Raw genomic sequence first — 20,344 nt, 5'->3', positions numbered from 1 at the left:
ATTATCCCCGTTTTACCAATGAAGACTGAAAATCTCTTAGTGGCTGGTCTAAGATAACAGAGCTAATAAGCTGTTAAGTGGTTTCTTAAACCCAGGTCTCCTATCTCTCACTTCACCACATGGACTCCCAAGGTCAGTGCTTTTACTTCATCTGAATAGAGCTTTCCATTCAACTCTCTTGGCAGGGAGATATAAGCTGCCTTTATGTATTTTATCCCCCTTCCCTTGTCCTCCCATCTCTTTCTCTCTCTCCCTCCTTCCCTCCCTCCCCCCTTTCTCATTTCTATTCTCTCCTTCCCCAGAGCATAGCTTGGCCTTAATGTCAAGACAACAGGAAGCCCCTCCCTTTCACATTTAGTCTGGAAATTACAGAGGTTCATTATGAGTGGAGAACAGAGAAGAGATGGGGAAAGCATTGTGATGAAACAAAAAGAGAAGTCCCAGGAGGCATTGCAAGAAACTCTGTAATCCTCTGCACATCTGAGAACCCCATCCTTACCAGGACTGGTGAGCTCTCCAGGCACCACGGTTGGGTTTTTTGCTCGCAACTAGTTATGACAACACCTTAACACATGGTGTGCACATGGTCATAAACTGAAGCTCCCTATGAAAGGTTGTCCTTCCTCCAGCCCTTTGGTCTGTGTAGGACTTTAAAAAAAAATTCTGTTTGGAATCAGAATTCCTGGTAAAATCTCAAATCTCACACCCCATTGTCTCTGGCATGCATCTTCTCACAAAATAGTTTTGCAGTAAGCCCTATTTGGGGAAATAGGCTGTTTGTGGAGGGCCCATTGCTCCTCAACTGCTGAGCATGTGAGCCTGAACCTGTGCAAGGAGAAGTACCACCACCCCACCATGCTACCATCCCATCACTCTACCTCTCCACCACCACTACCCCACCCTCCACTGTCCACCTTTGCCAAATCAAGAGTTCAAGAGTTTCTGTAATAGGGATCAACCAACTCATGGTGCCCTGAGATTGGCAAGATTTCTTGTAGCAACACCTGGGACAATGGGATTGCTGATAAGCTGAAGGCAAGAGCAAATTCCTCTTGGGTTGGCACCAAGGTGGGAATGAAGTTACCTGAAGATGGCCTCTGAGGCAGGGGTTGAGAGTGTGGAGGAGAGTTTAATAGTGTGAGGATTGTCCAGGGGTGACTCAAAAAGCAGAACTGAGTAAATGGACAAGTGGAGAAGCTTCCAGATGAGTACTCTTAACCTCACTACCTCACTCCATCTTGGGAGCTGGCCTAGTGATGACCCCACCTCAGGAACGCTGCCCTCTGTGCTGGCTTTGGCTCTTCACAAATGCGTATAAACCCCAGAGGAACCAGGTGGGCAGGGGCCACGGCCAAGCTGTGGCTCTGGGTTCTCATCAGCCTGATCGCCGGTGGCCTGAGCTGGCTTCTGGCTCTGTTCTCCCAGCCTAAGCCAAAAGAGCGTCTCATCATTTCCACCTTCCAGTTCATTCATTCAGCCACTCAGTGTACTTTTCTGAGGCATTCAGATGCTCTTGGAGACTTATAGGCATGTGGGGGAGCCAGACAGATAATTAGATAACTTATACAATATTGTGTCCTGAAGTAATAGTATAAACAGTTCTGTGGAAGCACAGAGGGGCAGCAGTTGACCTGGGTTGGAGGTTGAGTTAAGAAAGCGCTTCATAGAGGATGATAACCATTTGGAGCACACTTTAAAGAATGAATGTTAGCCAGGTAGAGGGGAGAAGGGGAGGGAATAAAGGCATTCTAAGCTGAACAGACAACAAGTCAGTGAAAGTTTCCAGATGGCTGGGGGAACAATGGGCTGTCCTGGGTGGCCAGACTTTGAAGGGCTGAACCATAGTCCATAAATAACTATAGGAAGCCCTGCCAGCCTATCTTCCCCAGGGACTCTACTTGGAGGCAGCGGTTCTGGGATGGGCTGCTAGAGTCACCAGTGATGCCCAAGCCACCCCATCAGGGCCAGCCTTCCCTTTAGCAGCAGCATTCATCCTGGCATTGAGGTACTGAGGCTGCCCAGCTCTCAGAGAAAAAAGTAGGCACGGGCCGTAGAGACAGCATCCCGTGGCTTTCCATGTGCTTTTGCACAAGGCATTTCCCTCCTCTCTGTCTCAGTGCCTGCCCTGTGACTTGGCAGTATTTGGCGAGGAGAGTCCAAGTACTAACATGGCTCTGAGACCTAAAAGATGAGGGGTGTCATGTTTAAAATAAGTTCCCAGCCCGGGCCAACCTAAAAGCCAGTTGGTTCTTACTGAATGTGAGCTCACTCACCACAGGTACCAGACCTGAGATGCTGCCCCAACGAAGCTCTATTTAAATAGACCGGGAAGCAGGGAGGGGCCAAGGGTCTGCTACAGAATGGGTGCTTCCTGGCTTTCAAGCAGACTTGGGGGGGGGGGTGTAAAGGAAGGGATGAGAGGAAGTTTCCTGTCAGACCCCCAGCGGGGAGCCGTCTTTTGGGACTAGTCATCATCCTGTTGGTCTACGCCACATCAGCTGACAAAGCGCCTGCACCTGCCTTACCCCATTGACTCCTCCCGCAAGCTGGTAAGGTAGGCAGGGGTGCAGACTGACAGGCAGGAGTCTAGTCAACAGAAATGACCCCCGCTGCTCGCCACAGGGGCTGCTGGAGGCAAACTACTTCTTCCTTGTCTCTCATAACCTGCTGGAAAGCCAGGCAGCACCTATTCTGTAGCAGCAACTTCGCCCCTCCCTGCTTCCCAGTTTGCTTTTCATTTAGAGCGTTTGTTTGCAGGCTCCTTCGGCAGTACCTTCTGGAAGGGAAGTTCCTTCCCTCAGCCCCGGAGGAACAGAGCTAGGAACGCGGCTGGCCTCTCCTGGAAGCCTCCCCTTGTGCCCTTCATGCCCAGCAGTCCAGCCCAAAGACCCAGATCGCCTCTGCTCGCAGAACCACCTCTGGCGCAGGAGACATAGACCAGCACTCGGTGACATGGAGGGGCTGGCGGTGCTCGCTGTGAGACCTCAAGGCACCGTCTGCTGAGCACCTCCCTGGACGCGGGGCGGGAAGGGGCTGCTGCTTTGATCCTCTGCTGCCCGACCAAGGGGCTCTGGTCCCTGCCCTTCCTCCCCTTTCCCCCCCAGCTTGCCCGCAGTGCAGGCAGGTCCTCTGGGAAGAAGGGGGAGGGTGTCCCCAGACCCTCTCAGACTATGCACCCCCTCTTCTGAGCAGGAGCATCCGCCGGCCACCTGTTGTTAATCTACCCCTGGTAATCCATTCTGTACTGTGTCAGCAGTTCAAAAGGGCACTGTTAGTATTTTTTGCCGACTTCAATTAACGTGAGATTTCAGAGGCCCCTCTGATCACATTTCATCTGTCATGAGTCAGGAACAAAACAGACAGATTCCAGTTGAGAGGAGGAAGGTGGAGTTTATTGCAAACAACAACATCCAAACAGTTTGGGCTGTACCCGGCAAAGAGCATTCTGCGAGCGTCCAGCTGCTTCTGTTTTCCATTCCATCCCACGCCTGGACCCCTAAGTCCCCTTCTCATCAATATTCTTCCCCTCCCCCCAAGATGTAAGTGCAATAACTTACTTTAAAAGGCAAGAACGTTTCTTTTAATATTTGCTATAATGTACTTGCAGTTACATGGTGGTATAGGCAGTAAAACTTTATGGAACTGACCTCATTTTTTTTTTTTTACATTTTTCTGAAATTTTTAATGTATTTTAATATATATTTTTAATATTCCACCCCAGGCCATTAAGCTAAAGGAAAAGTTGCATTTATACAGGGTTAAAATATCTTACAATGAGAACAGTAAGTATTGGTTGAGGTCCATGTTCCTTCTAGCACTCAGCTCTCTTTTCTACCACTGCACACCCAAACAGATGATTAGACATTGAAAACTGTCCTTCAAAATCAGTAGTATAAAGGCCTAGCTCTATGTACGTACGTGAAGGGGAAGAAAGGAGAGGGCAAGGTTAGGCGATGTTTGGTTCAACAAGGTCAATATTGTTCAGTGGAAGTACCTTTCCTCCCTACAGCATTCTTAGTGACGCAGAGCAGGGCTGATGTGTCTTTGAGAAGTGAGGTTTTTTGCCTTCTTCTCCCTTTTTATTTTATGCTTATGGAGTATTATCCTGGGGGCCCAGTTTGCCAACCATCCTTCCTCGGCTAGGTCTGTCTTTGCCCTTGACAGTCAGGGCCATCACCCCGGCTAGGGGGCCGCAGCGTGTCCAGAGAGTGAAGGGCTGGGGCAGCAGGGTATGTGGGCGTTTTCCTGGAAAGGATCCTCTTGTCTACCAGCTGGAACGAGGGGAGGTGGGGCCCCGGGGCTGGGCCCAGTGGGGTCGCTGCACTGTGTGCTGGGGACCCACCTCACCGTTGGTGCCCCCGCCCCCTTGCAGTGTCTTTGAACTCACGTGGCCACCAGGCTTCCCCAGACTGGAGGCATGGTGGTGAGAGCTGAGAATCAAGTATAGTTAAAAGAATTCAAGGAAAGTCATAAAAAGCCCATGTCCTCCAAGTGCCATCTAAGACTTGGAGACAAGCCTCTCTGGGAGCCCCCCGAGCCCACTACTCCCGTGGCCTGGAAGTAGTGACGGCATCCGAGGGTGGTAGCAGCACCTTAGTGTTACGCTTTGCTTGCTGAGAGCTGTTCCCAGCAGGGACTGGAGGCGCTCCGTGATGGGGAGGCAGCCCCCTGGTCTGCCAACCACCGATTACTTCCTTTTTGCATTGCCTCTCTGTTGAGATCTTAGGCACACAGCCAGAGGAAACCCTCGCCTCTTTTAGCTTACTTGCTGAGCAGTGACCCAAACAGCAGGCAGGTTCTCCTCTCCACCTGCCTTGGTGAGACCCAGCTCCCGAGGAAGCTGGCGGCCCTCGTAGCGTTGCCCGAGCTTGCCTGGTCATCAGGAGCTGCTGCAGTGGGCACCTCCTGTCCCAGAATGCAGAAGGCCCGACTGGGAAGGAACTGGGCCACCAATGTTTCCTTCCCACGGGAAGGCTGATGGGAGGAAGGAGCTCAATTAGAGCACTGAGTTGCTGAGTAGGTGCAAGTGAGTTGGGGGCTTGGCGCAGCAGCGGTGGCCCTCAGTGCCAGCTACGGCTTGGCCACCAGAGCCTGGCAGCACATCCGGGGCCCCCCGTTCAGCTCCATCTCAGGCTGAAGATGGGTCCCCTCTCCACTGGGAGCTGGGGTCTTTGCTTCTCTCTTGTGAAGGGACTGAGTTAAATAGCTTTCTCAGCTCCCAGCTTGGTGATTCTGTGCCCTGAGTGTGGTCAGGCAGGCCCAGGGGGCTGGGACAGAGGGAGGACAGGCCTGGGGGCAGCCACCTTTGGAGAGCTAACAGGGACCATTTCCCACCAGCTTGTGTAATCATAGACACTTCTTGGCTGAGTTGGTGGGACTGGCAGCCATAGTCACAGAGACCTTCTATGGCAGGTTTTTTCTTTGCAAGCCTTTGGGTTGAAATTCGTCTGATTAGGTCTAGCCCAGCCTGAAAGCAGGCACATGGAGGAACTGAGCAGCAGGATTCCCTTCCCGATGGATCTGCTTAAAGCCCCTCATCCATCCCTCCACCTCTGGGGCTTTCCTGGTTGTCTTTCTCTTTATCTTGATTCTCTCCCAAGTAAGAAAATAGCAACAGTGGATGTCCCTCCCTTGACCTTCCCCAGCCTTAGTGCACTTAAGAAGGAAGTGAGGGCACCCCTCCCAGCCTCGCGTGCCTTCTTCCTTTCCCTTCCTATATATATTTCGGGGAGACTGAGCTATTTCCATGAAACTCAGAACTTCCTGAGAGTCATTCCAAAAGCCTCGGATATATGAACCACTTAAAGCCCAGCCTGTGAGAACAGTTAATTCCACGTTCAAGACCCTTCCCACCTTTCTAAGATCAAGCAGAGCTACAGTTCGCGAAGGGCAGCCTGTTGAGGGGAGGGCCTCCCTGGTTGACTCCGGAGCAGTTACCTGCCCTGGGAGGCAGCCGCCCCGGAGGACAGCACTCGGCAGAGGTGGGAGCGTGACTCCCCCCGAAGCCTGGGGCAGTGACTCCCCCGGAAGCCTGGGGCAGCTCGCGGGCTGAGGAGCTCAGCACCGCGGTGCCCAGGAGGCCTCTCCGCGCCCAGAACCCCGGGAGGGCCCCCACACTGCCCGGAAGCGAGGGAGAAGGTGGAGGAGGCCAGCACGGCCGCCGGGGCTGCCTGCCCGAGGGACGCGCCAGGGCTCCGACGGACCTTGCTCAGAGGCGGCTGCGCGTGCAACTAGCCTAGGGGAGAGCCGGCACCTGGCGCCAGGTCCCAAGCTGCAGGTCTCTGGTCAGAAAGAGTTCTGAGGTGGGTCCCTCCCCGCACCCCCTGAGGAGGACGCCCTCCCCACGGGTGAGGGAGCCTGGCTTCAGGAGGGCCTCGCACCGTCCACTGTGGGACAGAGGGACTGACCAGGAGGCGCTGCCCAGGGCCCCTTCCCGAGGCAGGCGCCAGGGACTGAGGCGGCCGATCCCGGGGGGGAAGGGTCAGCACAGGCTCTCTAGGAGCACAGGGGGGACACCGCTCTCCCCTCGGCCCGGAGGAGCACGGAGCCCCCACCTGCCGAGGAGGCTGGACATTCTGGCCCGAGGTGGCCGATGGGCGGGCGGGGGGTCAGGCTGAGGCAGTGAGGCCTGGAAGCCGAGCCTGGGCACCTGCCGGCCAGCAAACGCTGTGCGCCCCTCGGGCCCCACCGCCGCTGTGACCCCGAGCCCTAGCGTATGTGCTCCGAGTTGTCCTGCCACCCCAGGGCCCTGCTGAGCAGCTGAGGGCACGGGGGGAGGTGGGAAGGGACAAGCATGTCTGCGTCCCCTTGGAGGGGCCCCCGGCATGGCCCGGATGGAGAACAAAGCGGCCCAGTTCTCCCAGCTGTAACCTGTCATCCTGGACCCCTCCCCACACCTCCCCGCAGCCCGTCCCCTCTCCTCTAAGCATTTCTTCCAGCATCGTGCATGCCCCTTGGAAGATGCGTTTTCTCAGCTTCCCTCAAGGTCTGGCTCCTTCTGCTCCAAGGGTTCACCCAGAACCAGAATTTCAGGGATGCGGGGAGTTGGACCCTGTCTCCCCTGGGGACTGTTCATCCTCCCAGATGCCAGCGTTGCTGGATGACAGCCGAATTCTTCAGCATCACCTCCTCCTCCTCCTCTCACCACTCCCTTGGGCGTCTCCAGGGCAAAGGACAGGGCACGGCCAGGAGCAGGCCGGCACTCGCCGCCGTTCAGGTGAAGTTGCCTGGGATCCGGGCGGCGGGCGGCCACGTGCTTTCAGAGCCAAGGAGACGAGAGGGTGGGAGGCCGGCTCTGGTGGGCGGCCTGCTCTTCAGACACGCTGTCGTGCGCCCCCTGACCAGGGGACCGTGCAGAAAAGGGAAGGACGGACGAGACTGGACCACTGACGCTGCTGGGTCTGGGGGGGACTGGAGCTTGGACCGGCGGCCTGACAGGGCGGCGTGGAGGTGGAGGAGAGGGGAGGAGCGTGTTCAGCTTACAGTGGAGGCAAAGCTGCAAGCCTTGGCCGTCCGGCTTTCTCCGCTGCCTTCAGCCAGGAGCCAGGGGGTCTCAGGCCTCCGTGCCAGGGGTGGGGCAGGGGCCTGCCACCCCTCCCTCCCAGCAGTCCAAGGGCCTCAACTTGGGGCGGCTGAAAGTGCTGAGGGTCAGGACCCGGGCCCAGGCCAGGCTCCGAAGAGGAGAGTCGAGTGGGAGGCCTGGGGGGCCTGCAAAGCGTGGGCGTGGCCGGTGCCCCGAGGTGGGGGAGGGCACGGGGACGGGGCGCAGGGGCCCTGTCATGTGGCCCAGGAGATGGCCGCGCTGTGCTCCTTGGCCTTCATGCGGAGGGCCGCGATGCTCGAGCTCTTGCGGTCCGGCTCGCCGTTGAGCTCGTAGCTGTTGAGGCCGGGGCTGAGGCCGGCCGCTCCGAACAGGCCGCCCATGTGTGTCTGGCCCACGTGGCCGCCGGCCCCCGAGACACTCAGGAAGTCGGTGACGCCGCTGGCCCCGGAGCCGGGGGGGTGGGCGTGGGGGGACATGCAGGCAGGCACCGGGTCGCAGGGGACCACACAGGCGGGCACAGGCGAGGCGGCCCCGTTGTTGCCGATCCACGACGGGTTCTGAATCTGGGGAGAGCGGAGGGAGAGGGGTCACAGGCTGGCGGGAGGGTGGGGTGGCACGGAAGGGGCTTCCCCTGGCCCCCCAGAGGACGTCATCTTACTGCAAAGTCCATCCCTACACCGAATCCATTCTCGCTGTTCCCTTGGGAGACACTCAAAATCCTTATGGACACCCAGGCACCCCTAGGAGGGTCTGGAGCTGGTGCTTTTGGCTCCTCTGCTCCCAGGGCTAGGTTATCAGCAGACAGAAAGTCAGCTCTAAGGCCCGAACTTCAAAATCCGTCCAGGCGCTGGGGGCACAGCTGCCGGCTGAGGACAGCCCCCACCTCAGCCAGGCCAGGGGTCTGGCTGCCGAATTTTAGACACGGCTGAACTCCGTGGACTCCTTGAAAGCAGGGACTGTGGCCCACTGACTCCTCCAAGGGCGCGACAAACGGCAGGTGCCTGACAGATGTGAGCTGCCCTGAACGCGCAGGGGTCTGGCTTGGGGGACAGGGGGCACTGGGCGGACAGGCAGTGGCAGCAGTGGGCTGGGGACGGGAGCGGGGCCCGCATTCTCCCTGAAGCCCAGGCCAGGGGCTGAGGTGCCGGGGCTGAAGCCGGGATCACCCCCAACTCCTGGCCGCAGGGATGGCCCTGGAGCAGTGAGCGCCTGGGCCTGGATGGCTGCAGGGGAGGCTGGAGGCCCAAGAGCCCAGGGCGGGCGGAGAGCGAGCTGAGGCACGGGGCGGGGCTTCAGCGGCAGAGTTTCTCTTCTCTCTGCAACCGTCAGTCCTTTCCCGTCCCCAGCTTCCGCCTCTGGGCTTTCATCCCCCTTCCCTCTGTTCTGGAAGCTTTTATGAGGAGGCCGACCTGGTGGGGAGAAGCAGACTAGGCAGGACACACCTTGATGGGGAGACCTGCCCCTCTGAGCCACGCACGGGGATCCCCCGATTCTCGGGGAGACCCTGGACAGGCTCCTGCGGGCTGCCATCCTCCGGGCTTGGAGTGCACTTGGGGAAGGCATCTCAGAGCAGAGCAGGAGGGACTCTGCGCCCGAAGCCCAAGGCGCACTCTATAGGAAGCAAGAGGCCTTTTGGTTTGTGGACCCGAGAGCCCACCACCCCTCTAAGGAGGTCTGGGGCAGGTAATACGAGGTGCCACAGGTGAGAAGGGTGAGGCTGGCCCTGCTTTGTTCTCACTCGTCCAGCTTGGAGCTCAGGCAGCGGGGAGGCTGGGTTCAGAGGGGGTGGGGAGACGGGGGAAAGATGAAAAATGTAGCAGGAGCTGATCCAGATGGTGCAAGTACAGACGCCCCACATACCTCAGCCTCACCTCTAGGCGCGACCCCTGAGCCCTCCACAGGAATCCTGGGGGGAGGGGGGGGCAGAGCCAGAGCGGGTGGGGTGCCCCGGGAACGAGGGCTAGCAGGGCTTTGGGGCCCGGAGAACAAGCCACGTCAGCATCTGTGCACCGGGCTCGCTGCTCAATAGGGCCAGGCTGGGAGCTGAGGCAGCGAGGCCAGGCTGCTAAGACCCCTCTGCCGACAGCAGTGTCAGGAGTGGACTCAGCCCAGAACGCGGGTCTCCCAGTGCCCCGAGACCCTGACATAACTAAGGTTGCTTCTCATCCATTTGCTTCTTGCTGAGGACTGAAAAGCCGCTAGGATGGGGTGGGGGGGACTGGTTACCGGACGGGCATCGAGGAGGACGTTCTGGGGAGACAGAAGTCTGGGGAGTGCCGAGGGCTTCCAAAGCAGCCTTGGTGAAACCTTCTGTTTCCACAAAGCATTTCTGCGGGAGCTGATTTATACTTCACAACAACCCACCAAAAGAATCGGGGCAGATACTTTCATAATGCCCAATTTACAGATGAAGAAACCGAGGTTCAGAGAGCTTGCGACTGGCCTGAAGTGAGAAAGACCCATAGCTGAGATGACAACCTGAGCCCGAATTCCTGGTTCGTGCCAACCTGGCCACTGTCTTCAAATTTCAGGATTCCCTTCCCTAAGAAACATACTCTGCGTGGTTCCTGATCACACGGCCTGTGCCAGTTCTGATTGCCCAGAGTCCAGCCAAACCTGGGCTGAAAATTATATTTGCATTGTCCACAATAACTGTGAAAACAACCAAGGGTTCGTCAGCAGATGGTGGGATGAACAGAATGCAGCATGTGCCCACGATGAAATGTTATTCAGCCGTAAAAAGGAATGAAGCACCAATACATCGGACAAGAAAGATGAAGCCTGAAGGCTTCGTGTTGAGTGAAATAAGTCAGACACAAAGGAACAAATGTATGATTCCACTTACAGGAAATATCGAGAATAAGCAAATTCATCCATAAACTGGATTAGAGGGTATCAGGGGCAGGCGTGATCGGGAAGGAGGATTTATCTCTTAATACAGAGCTTCTGTTTGGGATGATGGAAAAGTTTTGGCAATGGATGGTGGTGACAGAGCGCAACACTCTGAATGTAATTAATACCACTGAAATGTATCACTGAATGTGGTTAAATGGGAAAAACAGGTTTGACAGGAATAGCTCTGGGCCTCCCCACATTCTGGTGTAAACTGAGGCACACACAAGACAGGACTGCCGGGCAACCCAGTTCCAGCTCAGGGTGTCCAGGCCTCATCCGAGGGGCCCGTTCTAAGCGCGAGGACGGGGTTTGGAGGCGGCGGCGTGGGCCAGGGCTTACCTGGGCATAGTTCTCAGCTCGGGTGAGGAGGGGCAGCTCGTAGGCAGTGGAGAAGTGGGTGCGAACCTGCTGCATCTGCCCAAAACGTTCCCTCTTCCTCCACTTGGCCCGCCGGTTCTGGAACCAGACCTGCAGGACAGAGCAGACGTCCTGGGGGTCAGGCCGGTCCTGGCGGCCTCGCCCCCGCGGCCAGGCACGCCTCTCGCTCCAGCCCCTCGAGTCGCAGGGTGCGTGTGGGTGCTGGGAGGCTCTGGGTAAGGACCAGCCCCAGGAGCTTCCAATCGGGAATCGTCGACGCTCACGCCCCACCAGCCCTGGGTGAGATCTCCAGTGCCTCCAGTTTCCTGAGGTTCAGACGCTAGAGCAGGCGGGTGGCACACAGGAAACTCGCCGCGGCCACCGCAGAGGTCCCCTAACCAGCGGTGACACTGACGTGGCCTAAGCAGCTGCGGGTCCCAGACCCGGGCGGCGAATCGGATCAAAGCTACGCACACGCCCCTAGAAAAACCCTTCTCCCAGACAAGCACACATACAGTTCAGTCAGTGTTCCAGAAGGCTTAGGTTCCCTGGGGTCTGCTGGCCCAGATTCAGGAGTCCTACCTTCCAGAATCCTCTCTGCAGCCTTCCTGTTGGAAATAAAACCTCCCAGGCAGGTGAGGGCCCGTGAGGTTCAACCTGGCCCCGCGGCTGTGGGCCGTGGCAGTCAGGGAGGGCTTCCCGGAGGAGAAGCCTGGAGGTGGGCCTTGAACGGTTGGTGGAAAGTCCAGGCCCAAGCTTGGAAGCAGCAAGGCATCTTCAGGAAGCCTGGGGAGGTCGTGCTGCCCACTTTGGGGGAAGTGGTGAAGCGATAGAAGCTTGGAAGCTGGAGTCAGATGGCGGAGGGTCTCGAGTTGCCAAGTGACGCCTCTGACCTCGGTGCCGCCAACAGTGGCTGCCACCGCACAAGCTCGAGCGGAGAGCGGCCTGATGCCACCGAGGGCTGGAGGCCCCGTCCCTGAGCATAGGCGGGGGAGGCAGTGGCTGTCAGGACCTGCCAGGTATGTGCGCCTGGGTCTTGGGGTGTTAGGTCCTTTTCCTCTGCACAAGTATTTCTGGCAGACTGAGAGCCTTGCCGGGGCTGGGGAGCAAAAGAGCGTGCCTGGGCACCCACTATGTCCTGCCTGAGCCACGGGATCCGGGCCATGGGTGACGGGGTAGGAGGGTAGGAGAGGGAGAGGGAGGCAGGGTCCGCCCAGGCTGAGTCAAGGGCAGACTTGGGGGCTCCCCAGCGGGAGACTGCTGTCAGCTGTGTGGGCATGTGCCAGCTGGCCTTGCAGACCCCGGTGCAAGTAGGCACGGAACAAACGCACCGCGCCCGCCGCCTGATGGCAGGGGAGCCTGGAGCAGAGAACCTGGGCTGCGGGGCAGCTAGGAGGCTTTTCTGCACCCTAGCGGGGCAGAGATGCCTGGAAGGTTGATTTCAACAGGTGCAGTCCCTGCTCTCTGGGAAACACCTCCCATCCACTGCGATCAGCGCTGCTGCAGCCGTAGCGGCAGGAGGCCTCTCCTGCGACTCGCCTTGCTGGAGAGCCCAGAGCTTCCTCAGGACCCACCAGGAGTAGGGGCAAGGATGGGGCCGTGGACAGGCCTCCCCACAGGGCAACCCCGAGGCTCTGACCAGCCCGCGGGGGCTTCTTGTGTAGCTGGGGGGACAGAAGTGCCCACTGGACCACTATTCTCGATGGCCTCAGTTTCAGCATCTGTGAAATGGAGCCAGTCGCTGCACTGACCGCCTCACGGGGTGGCGGGAGCAGCAGGTGAGGCCGATGGTGAATGCCGCCCGAGTGTTTAGAGCACTGCACATTTGTGTATTTATAGCTCCTGACCTTTCTTGTTGTCTTTTGCTAGAGGTCAAAAACGATGGGGTATGGGTGCCACATGTCAGCCAGGGGAGCGATGGGGAGGTGCACTATGGGTTTCTCCACTCCTGCTCTAATTCACACTCGCCCTCCCACATCCCAAGCACTCGTGCCAAGTGCACACACGCGCGCGCACACACGGGCCTGCCAACGTTTCTTTGGAAGCCCCTCCACTCCCCCATCTTGCTTTGGGAGCGGAGACGCGCTCTCCCTGCATCCTCCCTGGAGATGGGCCCCTCTGGAGCCGTGAGTCTCTGCCCCAGAGCCTTCCCGGATCCCTTTCCTCCCCGGGGTCCCGGGGCCCAGGCCCAGGCCGCCCACCGGGAGCCAAGGGCAGCTCGGATCTCCTCTCCGTGCTGCTGAAACGGGATCCCCCTTTATCAGTGGCCTGGCATGGGGAACTGGGGGCAGGATGAGAGAACGAATCAGAGGAGCTTGTTTTCATTTCATGTTTAATTTCCTGCAGGCTTAGCTCAGTCTTTCCGCTCCTTCCCCAGCCTCCCAGGGTTTTCTGTGGGGGAAAGCTGGGGGGGGGGGGAGGGAGGGGCAAAGCCCACCAGAGGCACCAAGATAGACGGTGCTTTCTTTCAGTGGGGGTGGGGCAGAGGCAAGGAAGCGCTGAAGTTGCTGCGGCTGCTGGGCTTCCTTGTGTCTGCGTGGGTTCCAGGTCCCTGTCGTGGGGACACGGGGTGGCGGGCGTCCAGGGGGAGGAGTCAGTGCAGGCCGGATCAGGGAACAGGCAGGGATGCAGGGGAGAAGGAGCTGGCCAGGTGTCCAGTGGAAGGGGTCGAGAATTGAGGGAGAATTATATCTCAATAAAGCTGTTCTTTTCGAAAAAGAGGGGAGGAGCAGTGTGGGGGGAGAAGGAATGTGGAGGCGGAGAAGGGGGGCTGGCCGGGACTGCGCAGGCGGGGCGGGGAGGGAGGGAGAGCTGGGGTTAGCCGGGGAAGACAGATGAGCAGGCGGGCCAGAGGGGAGCAGCGATCAGGCCGATAAGGCGGGCGTTGGGCGGGTCGGGTGAGGGATTTATTGGAGGGCCGAAGATGGAGAGTGTGCCTTCCTCCCCCTCGCCCTCCCCCCACAAGCTCCTTTGTCCCTGGGCCTGCCCGGTGCACAAAGGCCAGCTTCGGGCTCTGACGCCCTGGCCAGATCATAGGCCGGTCTTCAGTATCTTCCCCCATCAATTGGGCGGTGCCCGGGGCAGCCTCAGGGGCCCCAGGGGTGCTCACTTGTGCTGTTGTCAGACCCTGCTGGGACTCCCATCTCTGACCCTGGAGCCTATCTGAGCTACGGGCACCCTCCTCTAGACGCAGCACCCGCTCTAAGACCCAGTGAGGTGACTGAGGTCCTGCCTGCTCCCCTGTTCTGAGCGCCATGCCCCAGGGCCCACCCCAGCCCAGACCCACTCAGCACAGGCGTCTCCCGAGGACCGGGCCGTAAGGAGCCCCCCGCCTGGAGAACCGCAGCCCATCTGGGGCCAGGGCGCGGCGGCCGGGGGCGGGAGGGCTTCTGTCTTATTGTCTTCAGGCACCAGCTGCAGGGACTGGAATCCCAGACAGCAGAAAGAGGCGCCCGCAGCCCCCTGGAGCAGGGCCAGACCCCGGCTTCTTCCCAGGAGAAGCCCACCTCTGGGCCCCCTCTGTCCCCATCGTCACTCTATGCCAACCACCTGGCTTCCCACCAGCAGAGTACGGGCCCAAACACACTCAACAGAGGCAGGCAGGGGGTTCCTTCCAAGCCCCCACCCCGACCCCCAGGGCAGTGCCAGGCCCAGGGCTCGACCCAGAGGTCTGACGCACAGGAAGATCCCACCCACCGTGCTGCCTTCGTACAAAGGGAAGTCTCTGCAGCATCTGGCCTGGGTACTGCAGACTAAAATAAGAGATGCACTGGGCTGGAACTCAGGAGTTCTGGATTCTAGTCTCAGCACTGCTCTTGAAGCACTGGTAGCTCCAGGCTGGCCAATTCCCCACTCTGGCCTTCTTCTCCAGCACGAACATTCTATATTCTCTGACCCTTCCATTAGATGATGAGTTGCGCAGCACATCAGGATTTCCCTTTCTGCCCTGGCTGCCAGGGAGCTCAGGGATGAATTTTGTGCTCAATGACAGCTATTATCCTTAGCCTAGATTTTTTACATAATCGTCCTTAATGGTCATTGTTGTTTCCCCCCTCCCCCCAGTTCACAACATGTTTCTTGTTCTGAGATTGAAGTAATGAGTCTTTCATTGTAAACTGTCTTGATTCCTTTTTGGAAATAGGCTAATGTGTGTGAGTGTGGGTGTGGGCATGTGTGCACAGAGGGGACCCTCCATTTTAACTGTGTGGGTGACTGGAAAGTGTTAGGCCTGCCGCAGTATCTTTTCCATGTTTTGTCCTGGAAGGTCCATCCTTTTTTCAGTAAGCGAATTCCACTCCTCCTGGGCACTCCCATCCGTTTGTACCTCCACACACATGTGCACACTGAAAATGATCTGGGTTTATCCCATCCAGCAACGCCCCATGAGCAGGGCTGCCCTCGCTCCACCTACTCCGGTGTCTCCTCTCCAACCCAAGGGCTGGAGCTGAGGCTGGATACCGGGGTTCCTGGGGGGGCCTCTGAGGCAGGCAAGGATGCAGGGCTCCTTCTCCTTACTCAGATGAGAGGGCGAGTGTGCAAGGGCTTCCAACGCCACGGTCCAGCCTCGCTGCCCAGCCCTCCTTCCGCCCACATCCACGAGGCAGCCTGCCCCCGAGAGCTGGCAGTCGGCAACTCGGCTCTTCGGGATGGCTTTGGGGGGCTGAGGGTTCTGGAGGGCTGCGGGTCCCTTTTCACAGGAACCCCTCTGGATAGAAAGGTTTCTGGACCATATTGCTAATGCTTCTGCTGTGCTGAACAAAACATGATTGAGATGGACGAAACTTCCTTGCTGCCTTGCGATCACTCTGCTGAAGATTCTTCAGTGAACTAACGCAACAGCAGCTTTGGGGCCCGCTGAGTACCACAGGGCTTGGGTGGCCCATACCCAGACTGCAGGATGTGCTTCTTAAAAAACAAACAAACAAAAAACTTTCTTTGCTCTCGGGTTGTTGATTCCCCTGGCTCACTGGAGGGGGTGAAAACTGCTATGTGGCAGCACCATAATTGTTATTTCTCATGTGCTCTGTGTAGGGAAAGCAGATCGGACACGATATTTACTTTATTTTAAGCTGAAGTAAATCTGTGACGAATGCTTGAACTGTGGATTTTGTGACCTATAGTTTGGCTACTAAGAAGTCTTTGCTTCTTTTCTGGTTCTTGCTTTGCTGAGAGTTCGTGCACGGAGGGGTGACATACATCTCTGGACAAAAGAGGTCAATCAGCCCACAAATATTTATTTTTGCCCTTTGCTCTGGCCTTCTCTAACTGGTAGGAATACAATGATGAACCAATAGGCACTCCCTGCCCTCAAGGAACAAACATCCTCTACGCGGGGCTCTACTGCCCCTTTTATTTGAACCTATAATTAGCACTATAAGTGTTAAATACGCGTCCCAGAGATTTAAATCTTTGGTCTGTTCGTATGCCTGTCAAGCCCTGAATCTGTGCAGAGTTGCAGCACCTACTCCCAGGTCATCAGACTCGCCGAGGACAACTAACAAAAGGATGATGATGGACAACACCCATCCCAAAAAACAGAGTCTCTACAACTGCAAGCAAGACAATTCCATCCATCTGCCCCATGGGACCTAAGCCCCCTCTCAATCCAAAACAGAGTGGGCATCACCACCCCAAATCCTCAAGATTGAGGAATGAGCAGACAGAAGGAGAGAATACAACTATGGACTAAGGTAGCCTTGTTATTATTACAGCAATGGAAGAACTTGTAAAATCGATATAAATGGAGCGGCCACCAGAGATTCTGAGAGGAGGGAGAGGAAAGAAATGGTGCAACATGGGGCATTTTGGGGGACACTGTAATTATCATGCATGACGTAGCAATGATGGATATAGGACATTCTATATTCTGTCAAAACCTATAAAATTGTCCAGTGCCAAGTGTAAACCGCAATGTAAACTGTAGAGCATGGTAGTAGCAATGCTTCAGTATGTGCGCATCAATTGTAACAAACGTACCACAGTAAGGAAAGAAGTTAATGGGGAAAAGCTAGGGGTGGCATATGTAGGAATCCTCCTACATTTTCGATGTAACATTCATATAATAAAGCTTCTTTCAAATTAAAATTTTCTTTAAAAAAGGAATGAACATCCTAGTGGGTGGAGACAAACAAAATAATTTAAGGCAATCATAAAATTAATAGAGAAGAGAAACTGGGGTAATGTGGTAGACAATGACCTGGTTTGGCTGTGCGGTTTGAGTTCTGTTGGGTTGGGTTGAGTTGAGTTGGATTGGGCTGGGTTGAGTTGAACTGGTTTGGGCTGGGTTGAGTTGAGTTGGATTGGGTTTTTTTAGTGGTTGGGTGGTGGGGAGAGGGCTATTTTTAGCAATGGTGATCAGAAAAACCTCTCAGAGGCAGTATGTTGAATCAAGACCTGAAATATGGAGGAGTAGGCAGTCATCCTAGGTAGAAAGAACAGCTGGTGGCTCTCTGTTTCTGCCCACTGGGTTGCCATAGATGTTTTAATCCTTGTCCTGTTCTCTCTCTAAGACATAGGCTTTCCAGAGCAGAGAACCAGTCATCCTTCTCCTTCGTGAAAGGGCCTGGACTCACACTGTGTACAGTCTGAGAAACACAACAAAAACGTCTTTCACCTCCATTAAGGGCCTCCCCTTCTTTCATTCCTCCCACAGTACAGAAGCCTGATATCAAAGTGAATAAGAGCAGAGTTGCGCTCCCGAAGCGCAGGCTGGGAGCCGCGTCCCTCAGCCTCTCGGAATCTTGTTAGAGTGAGGTGAGGAAAGCACTGGTGTGGCTGATGGAAAGTCAAGAGATCCCAGCTCGGGGCAGGAGCCTGGGGGCAAGTCCTGCTTCACCACCCCACCCTCAGCCCCGGGCAGCCCGCACTGACCTGCACGCGGGCCTCGGTGAGGTCTGTCCTCATGGCCAGCTGCTCCCGAGCATACACGTCTGGGTAGTGGGTCTTCTGGAAGACCTTCTCCAGCTCCTCCAGCTGGTAGCTGGTGAAGGTAGTGCGGTTCCGCCGCTTCTTGCCCTTGTTGCTCTCGGAGTCGGCCTTCTCCAGTGGGCTGGGGAGGTCAGCGCTGGCGCGGTCCTGGGGGCCCTTCACCCCAGCTTCCTTCACACTGAGGTAGCTGCTGTCCATCCCCACGGTGTCAGAGTCGGGTGGTAACTCTGGCTCCCCCAGGGAGCTCTCTTTGGCTGAAGGGAGAGGAAACAAGGTCAGAAACCACTGGTTGGGAAGCGGGCTTGGCCCAGTGGTTACGCCGTCTGCCTACCACGTGGGAGGTCCGCAGTTCGGACCCTGGGCCTGCCTCCTTGACCCGTGTGGAGCTGGCTCATGCGCAGTGCTGATGTGCACAGGGAGTGCCCTGCCACGCAGGGGTGTCCCCCGCATGGGGGGGCCCCAGGCGCAAGGAGTGCGCCCCGTAAGGAGAGCCGCCCAGCGCAAAGGAAGGTGCAGCCTGCCCGGGAGTAGCGCCGCCCACAGGGAGAGCTGACACAGCAGGGTGATGCAACAGAGGGAGATGCAGATTCCCAGTGCCGCTGATAAGGATGGAAGTGGTCACAGAAGAACACACATCGAATGGACACAGAGAGCAGACAGCAGGGGGGGAGAGAAATAAAAAATAAAAAATCATAAAAAAAAAAAAAAAGAAACCACTGGTTGACCCAAGCAAGAGAGGAGAGGACTGGGGGAGCCACCCCCTGCCTCTCCTCTCTCAGAGGTGCACTGGATGTGCAGCCAGGAGACTCAGGTTCTAATTCTGGCTTGCCAGTAACATGCTGCGTGAACTTGGGCAGATCCCTTCCCGCTCTGAACCCCCGTGCCATCGTCTTAGAATGGGCTCTTCCAAACCCAATGTTGTGTGACTCTGGGTCTGCGCAATCTGACCTGCATGACCTCTAACCTCCATTCCACTGACCCTTGTCCTCTCTCTCCAGAAGAAACTCCCCTTTGCCAGATTGTGTCCTTTGGGCATCGAGGATGTTGACCCAATGACTCTGACCTGGATGAGCAGAAACACTCCCTTAGCAGGCACGTCTGGCCCACCTGGGCCTGGGGCGAGTAGAGGGCCCAGCACTGAGATGGACATGAATGCCCCTCCTTTCCCAGCCAGGTCCTATTCGGGGTTCTACAGGAGCTGTGAAGTCTCTGCCCCAGGAATCCGGCATGGAGTGGAGGCATCTGCTTGCCCAGCCCACCCTCCACACTGGGCGAGGTTCTGACTGAGGCAGGGGTCACATCTCCTTTTCCAAGCAGCACCGTTCCCCTCCAGGCTAGGACCGTGTTTACCAGGAAGCTGACCAGGCCCCCTTGTCCCCAGTGCTGACGTCTGGACGGTTTTCCATGAACACAGCACATGGCCTGAGCCCTCAACCACCGCCACCTGACAAAGGGGAGCCCTGCCCGTTGATTCACAGAAACTCAGAACTGGAAAGGACTAGTAAACCTGTGCAGATGAAGGATGAGGCAGGATGGGGGAAAGGGGCTTGTCCAAGTCCATGTAGCCCAGTCAGCCTCCTGGCAAGCACTCGCCCCCCCAGTACAGGAGTTTAGAGCAGGGGGTGTATCCCATGTCCACGACCCCCTCGCTGCGTCCTTTGGGCAGTTTCCTTAACCTCTTTGTGCCTCAGTCTCCCCTTCTACACAATGGGAATGACTGTAACTCATAGACTCTTCCTCCTAGGGTGGTCAGAATTGAAGAAGAGGATATAGTAAAGCAGTTTCACGGCGCTGGCTCTTAGGTTTTTGCCATTATTGTGGTTCTCAGTTCTGGTCTGGACTTGAACCTGTTAGCATTAGGGGAGGTTGACCATGGAGAAGTCCCCAGTGGCCAGCGGCAAGCACACAGGCCCTGGAGCACCGAGGGCAGGAGCGTCCGCGTGCTGTGGCGAGGGCGTGAGCCTGGGTGTCTGGAGGCAGGGGTCTGAGTCCTTTTCTGGGCCACAAGTCCTTTTCTTGGCTGTGACTTGGGGAAAACGTCACCTTGCTGAGGGAGCTATAGTAGCTGATTAATGGTAAAAAGCGTGTGAGGAGCATTTGACAAGAACTTCCACAAGCACGTGTTCTGACCATCACAGCCACGTGTGTCAGGTATTGGCATTAACGGCTCCCCCAGCCTCAGTTTCCTCTTCTGTAAAGCGGGGCCGAGTGGCTGGCATGAAGTGGCAGGACCGTGCCTTGAGCCCAGGTCTCCAACTCCAGACAGATTCTGGGGCCTGAGGCTTGAGGCCCACTCTCCGCCTGCCTTTCTGGGGGCTCCCTTATTGCTGGGGGAAGCAGAGAGGGGCCTTCAGCCTCCGGGATTCTCACTCCCTCTCCAAGGCACCAGGGAAATGGGGTGGGGACGAGCGCCCTGAGGGGACCTGGCAGCGGCTTGGCAAGGCCATCCCCGAGGGGCACCGGCGCTGTTAACGCCACAGGGACGGGGGACCCACGGGCATCATGCACACGCGCCCATGGAAGCCCCAGCTTCAGCGACAGCATTCTGCAAACTGCAGTTGGCAGCGGGGCCAGGAGCGTTCAGCAAAGATATTTATCCTCCTGGCAGACAAGTAAGTTTTA

At 57.0% G+C, this 20,344-nt stretch overlaps 2 protein-coding genes across 3 annotated transcripts in view; one reads left to right on the top strand and one right to left on the bottom strand.

Moving 5' to 3' along the window:
* The window catches only part of EXT2 (exostosin glycosyltransferase 2), a 207,166-nt gene that overhangs the window by 174,022 nt on the left and 12,800 nt on the right, over positions 1 to 20,344 (top strand). The window lies entirely within an intron of this gene.
* The window catches only part of ALX4 (ALX homeobox 4), a 58,822-nt gene continuing 46,182 nt past the window's right edge, over positions 7,705 to 20,344 (bottom strand). The window contains exons 2-4 of the mRNA XM_004467277.4: positions 17,666 to 17,976; positions 10,778 to 10,906; positions 7,705 to 8,106 (exon numbers count right to left, since the gene is read on the bottom strand). Of these exons, the coding sequence (XP_004467334.1) occupies positions 7,777 to 8,106; positions 10,778 to 10,906; positions 17,666 to 17,976 (770 nt within the window). The 3' untranslated portion in view covers positions 7,705 to 7,776. The remainder of the gene's footprint in view (positions 8,107 to 10,777; positions 10,907 to 17,665; positions 17,977 to 20,344) is intronic.

This window comes from Dasypus novemcinctus, chromosome 10 (assembly GCF_030445035.2).
Source record: "Dasypus novemcinctus isolate mDasNov1 chromosome 10, mDasNov1.1.hap2, whole genome shotgun sequence".
Classification (NCBI taxonomy): Eukaryota; Metazoa; Chordata; class Mammalia; order Cingulata; family Dasypodidae; genus Dasypus; species Dasypus novemcinctus.
This window is presented reverse-complemented; position numbering and strand designations above follow the sequence as displayed.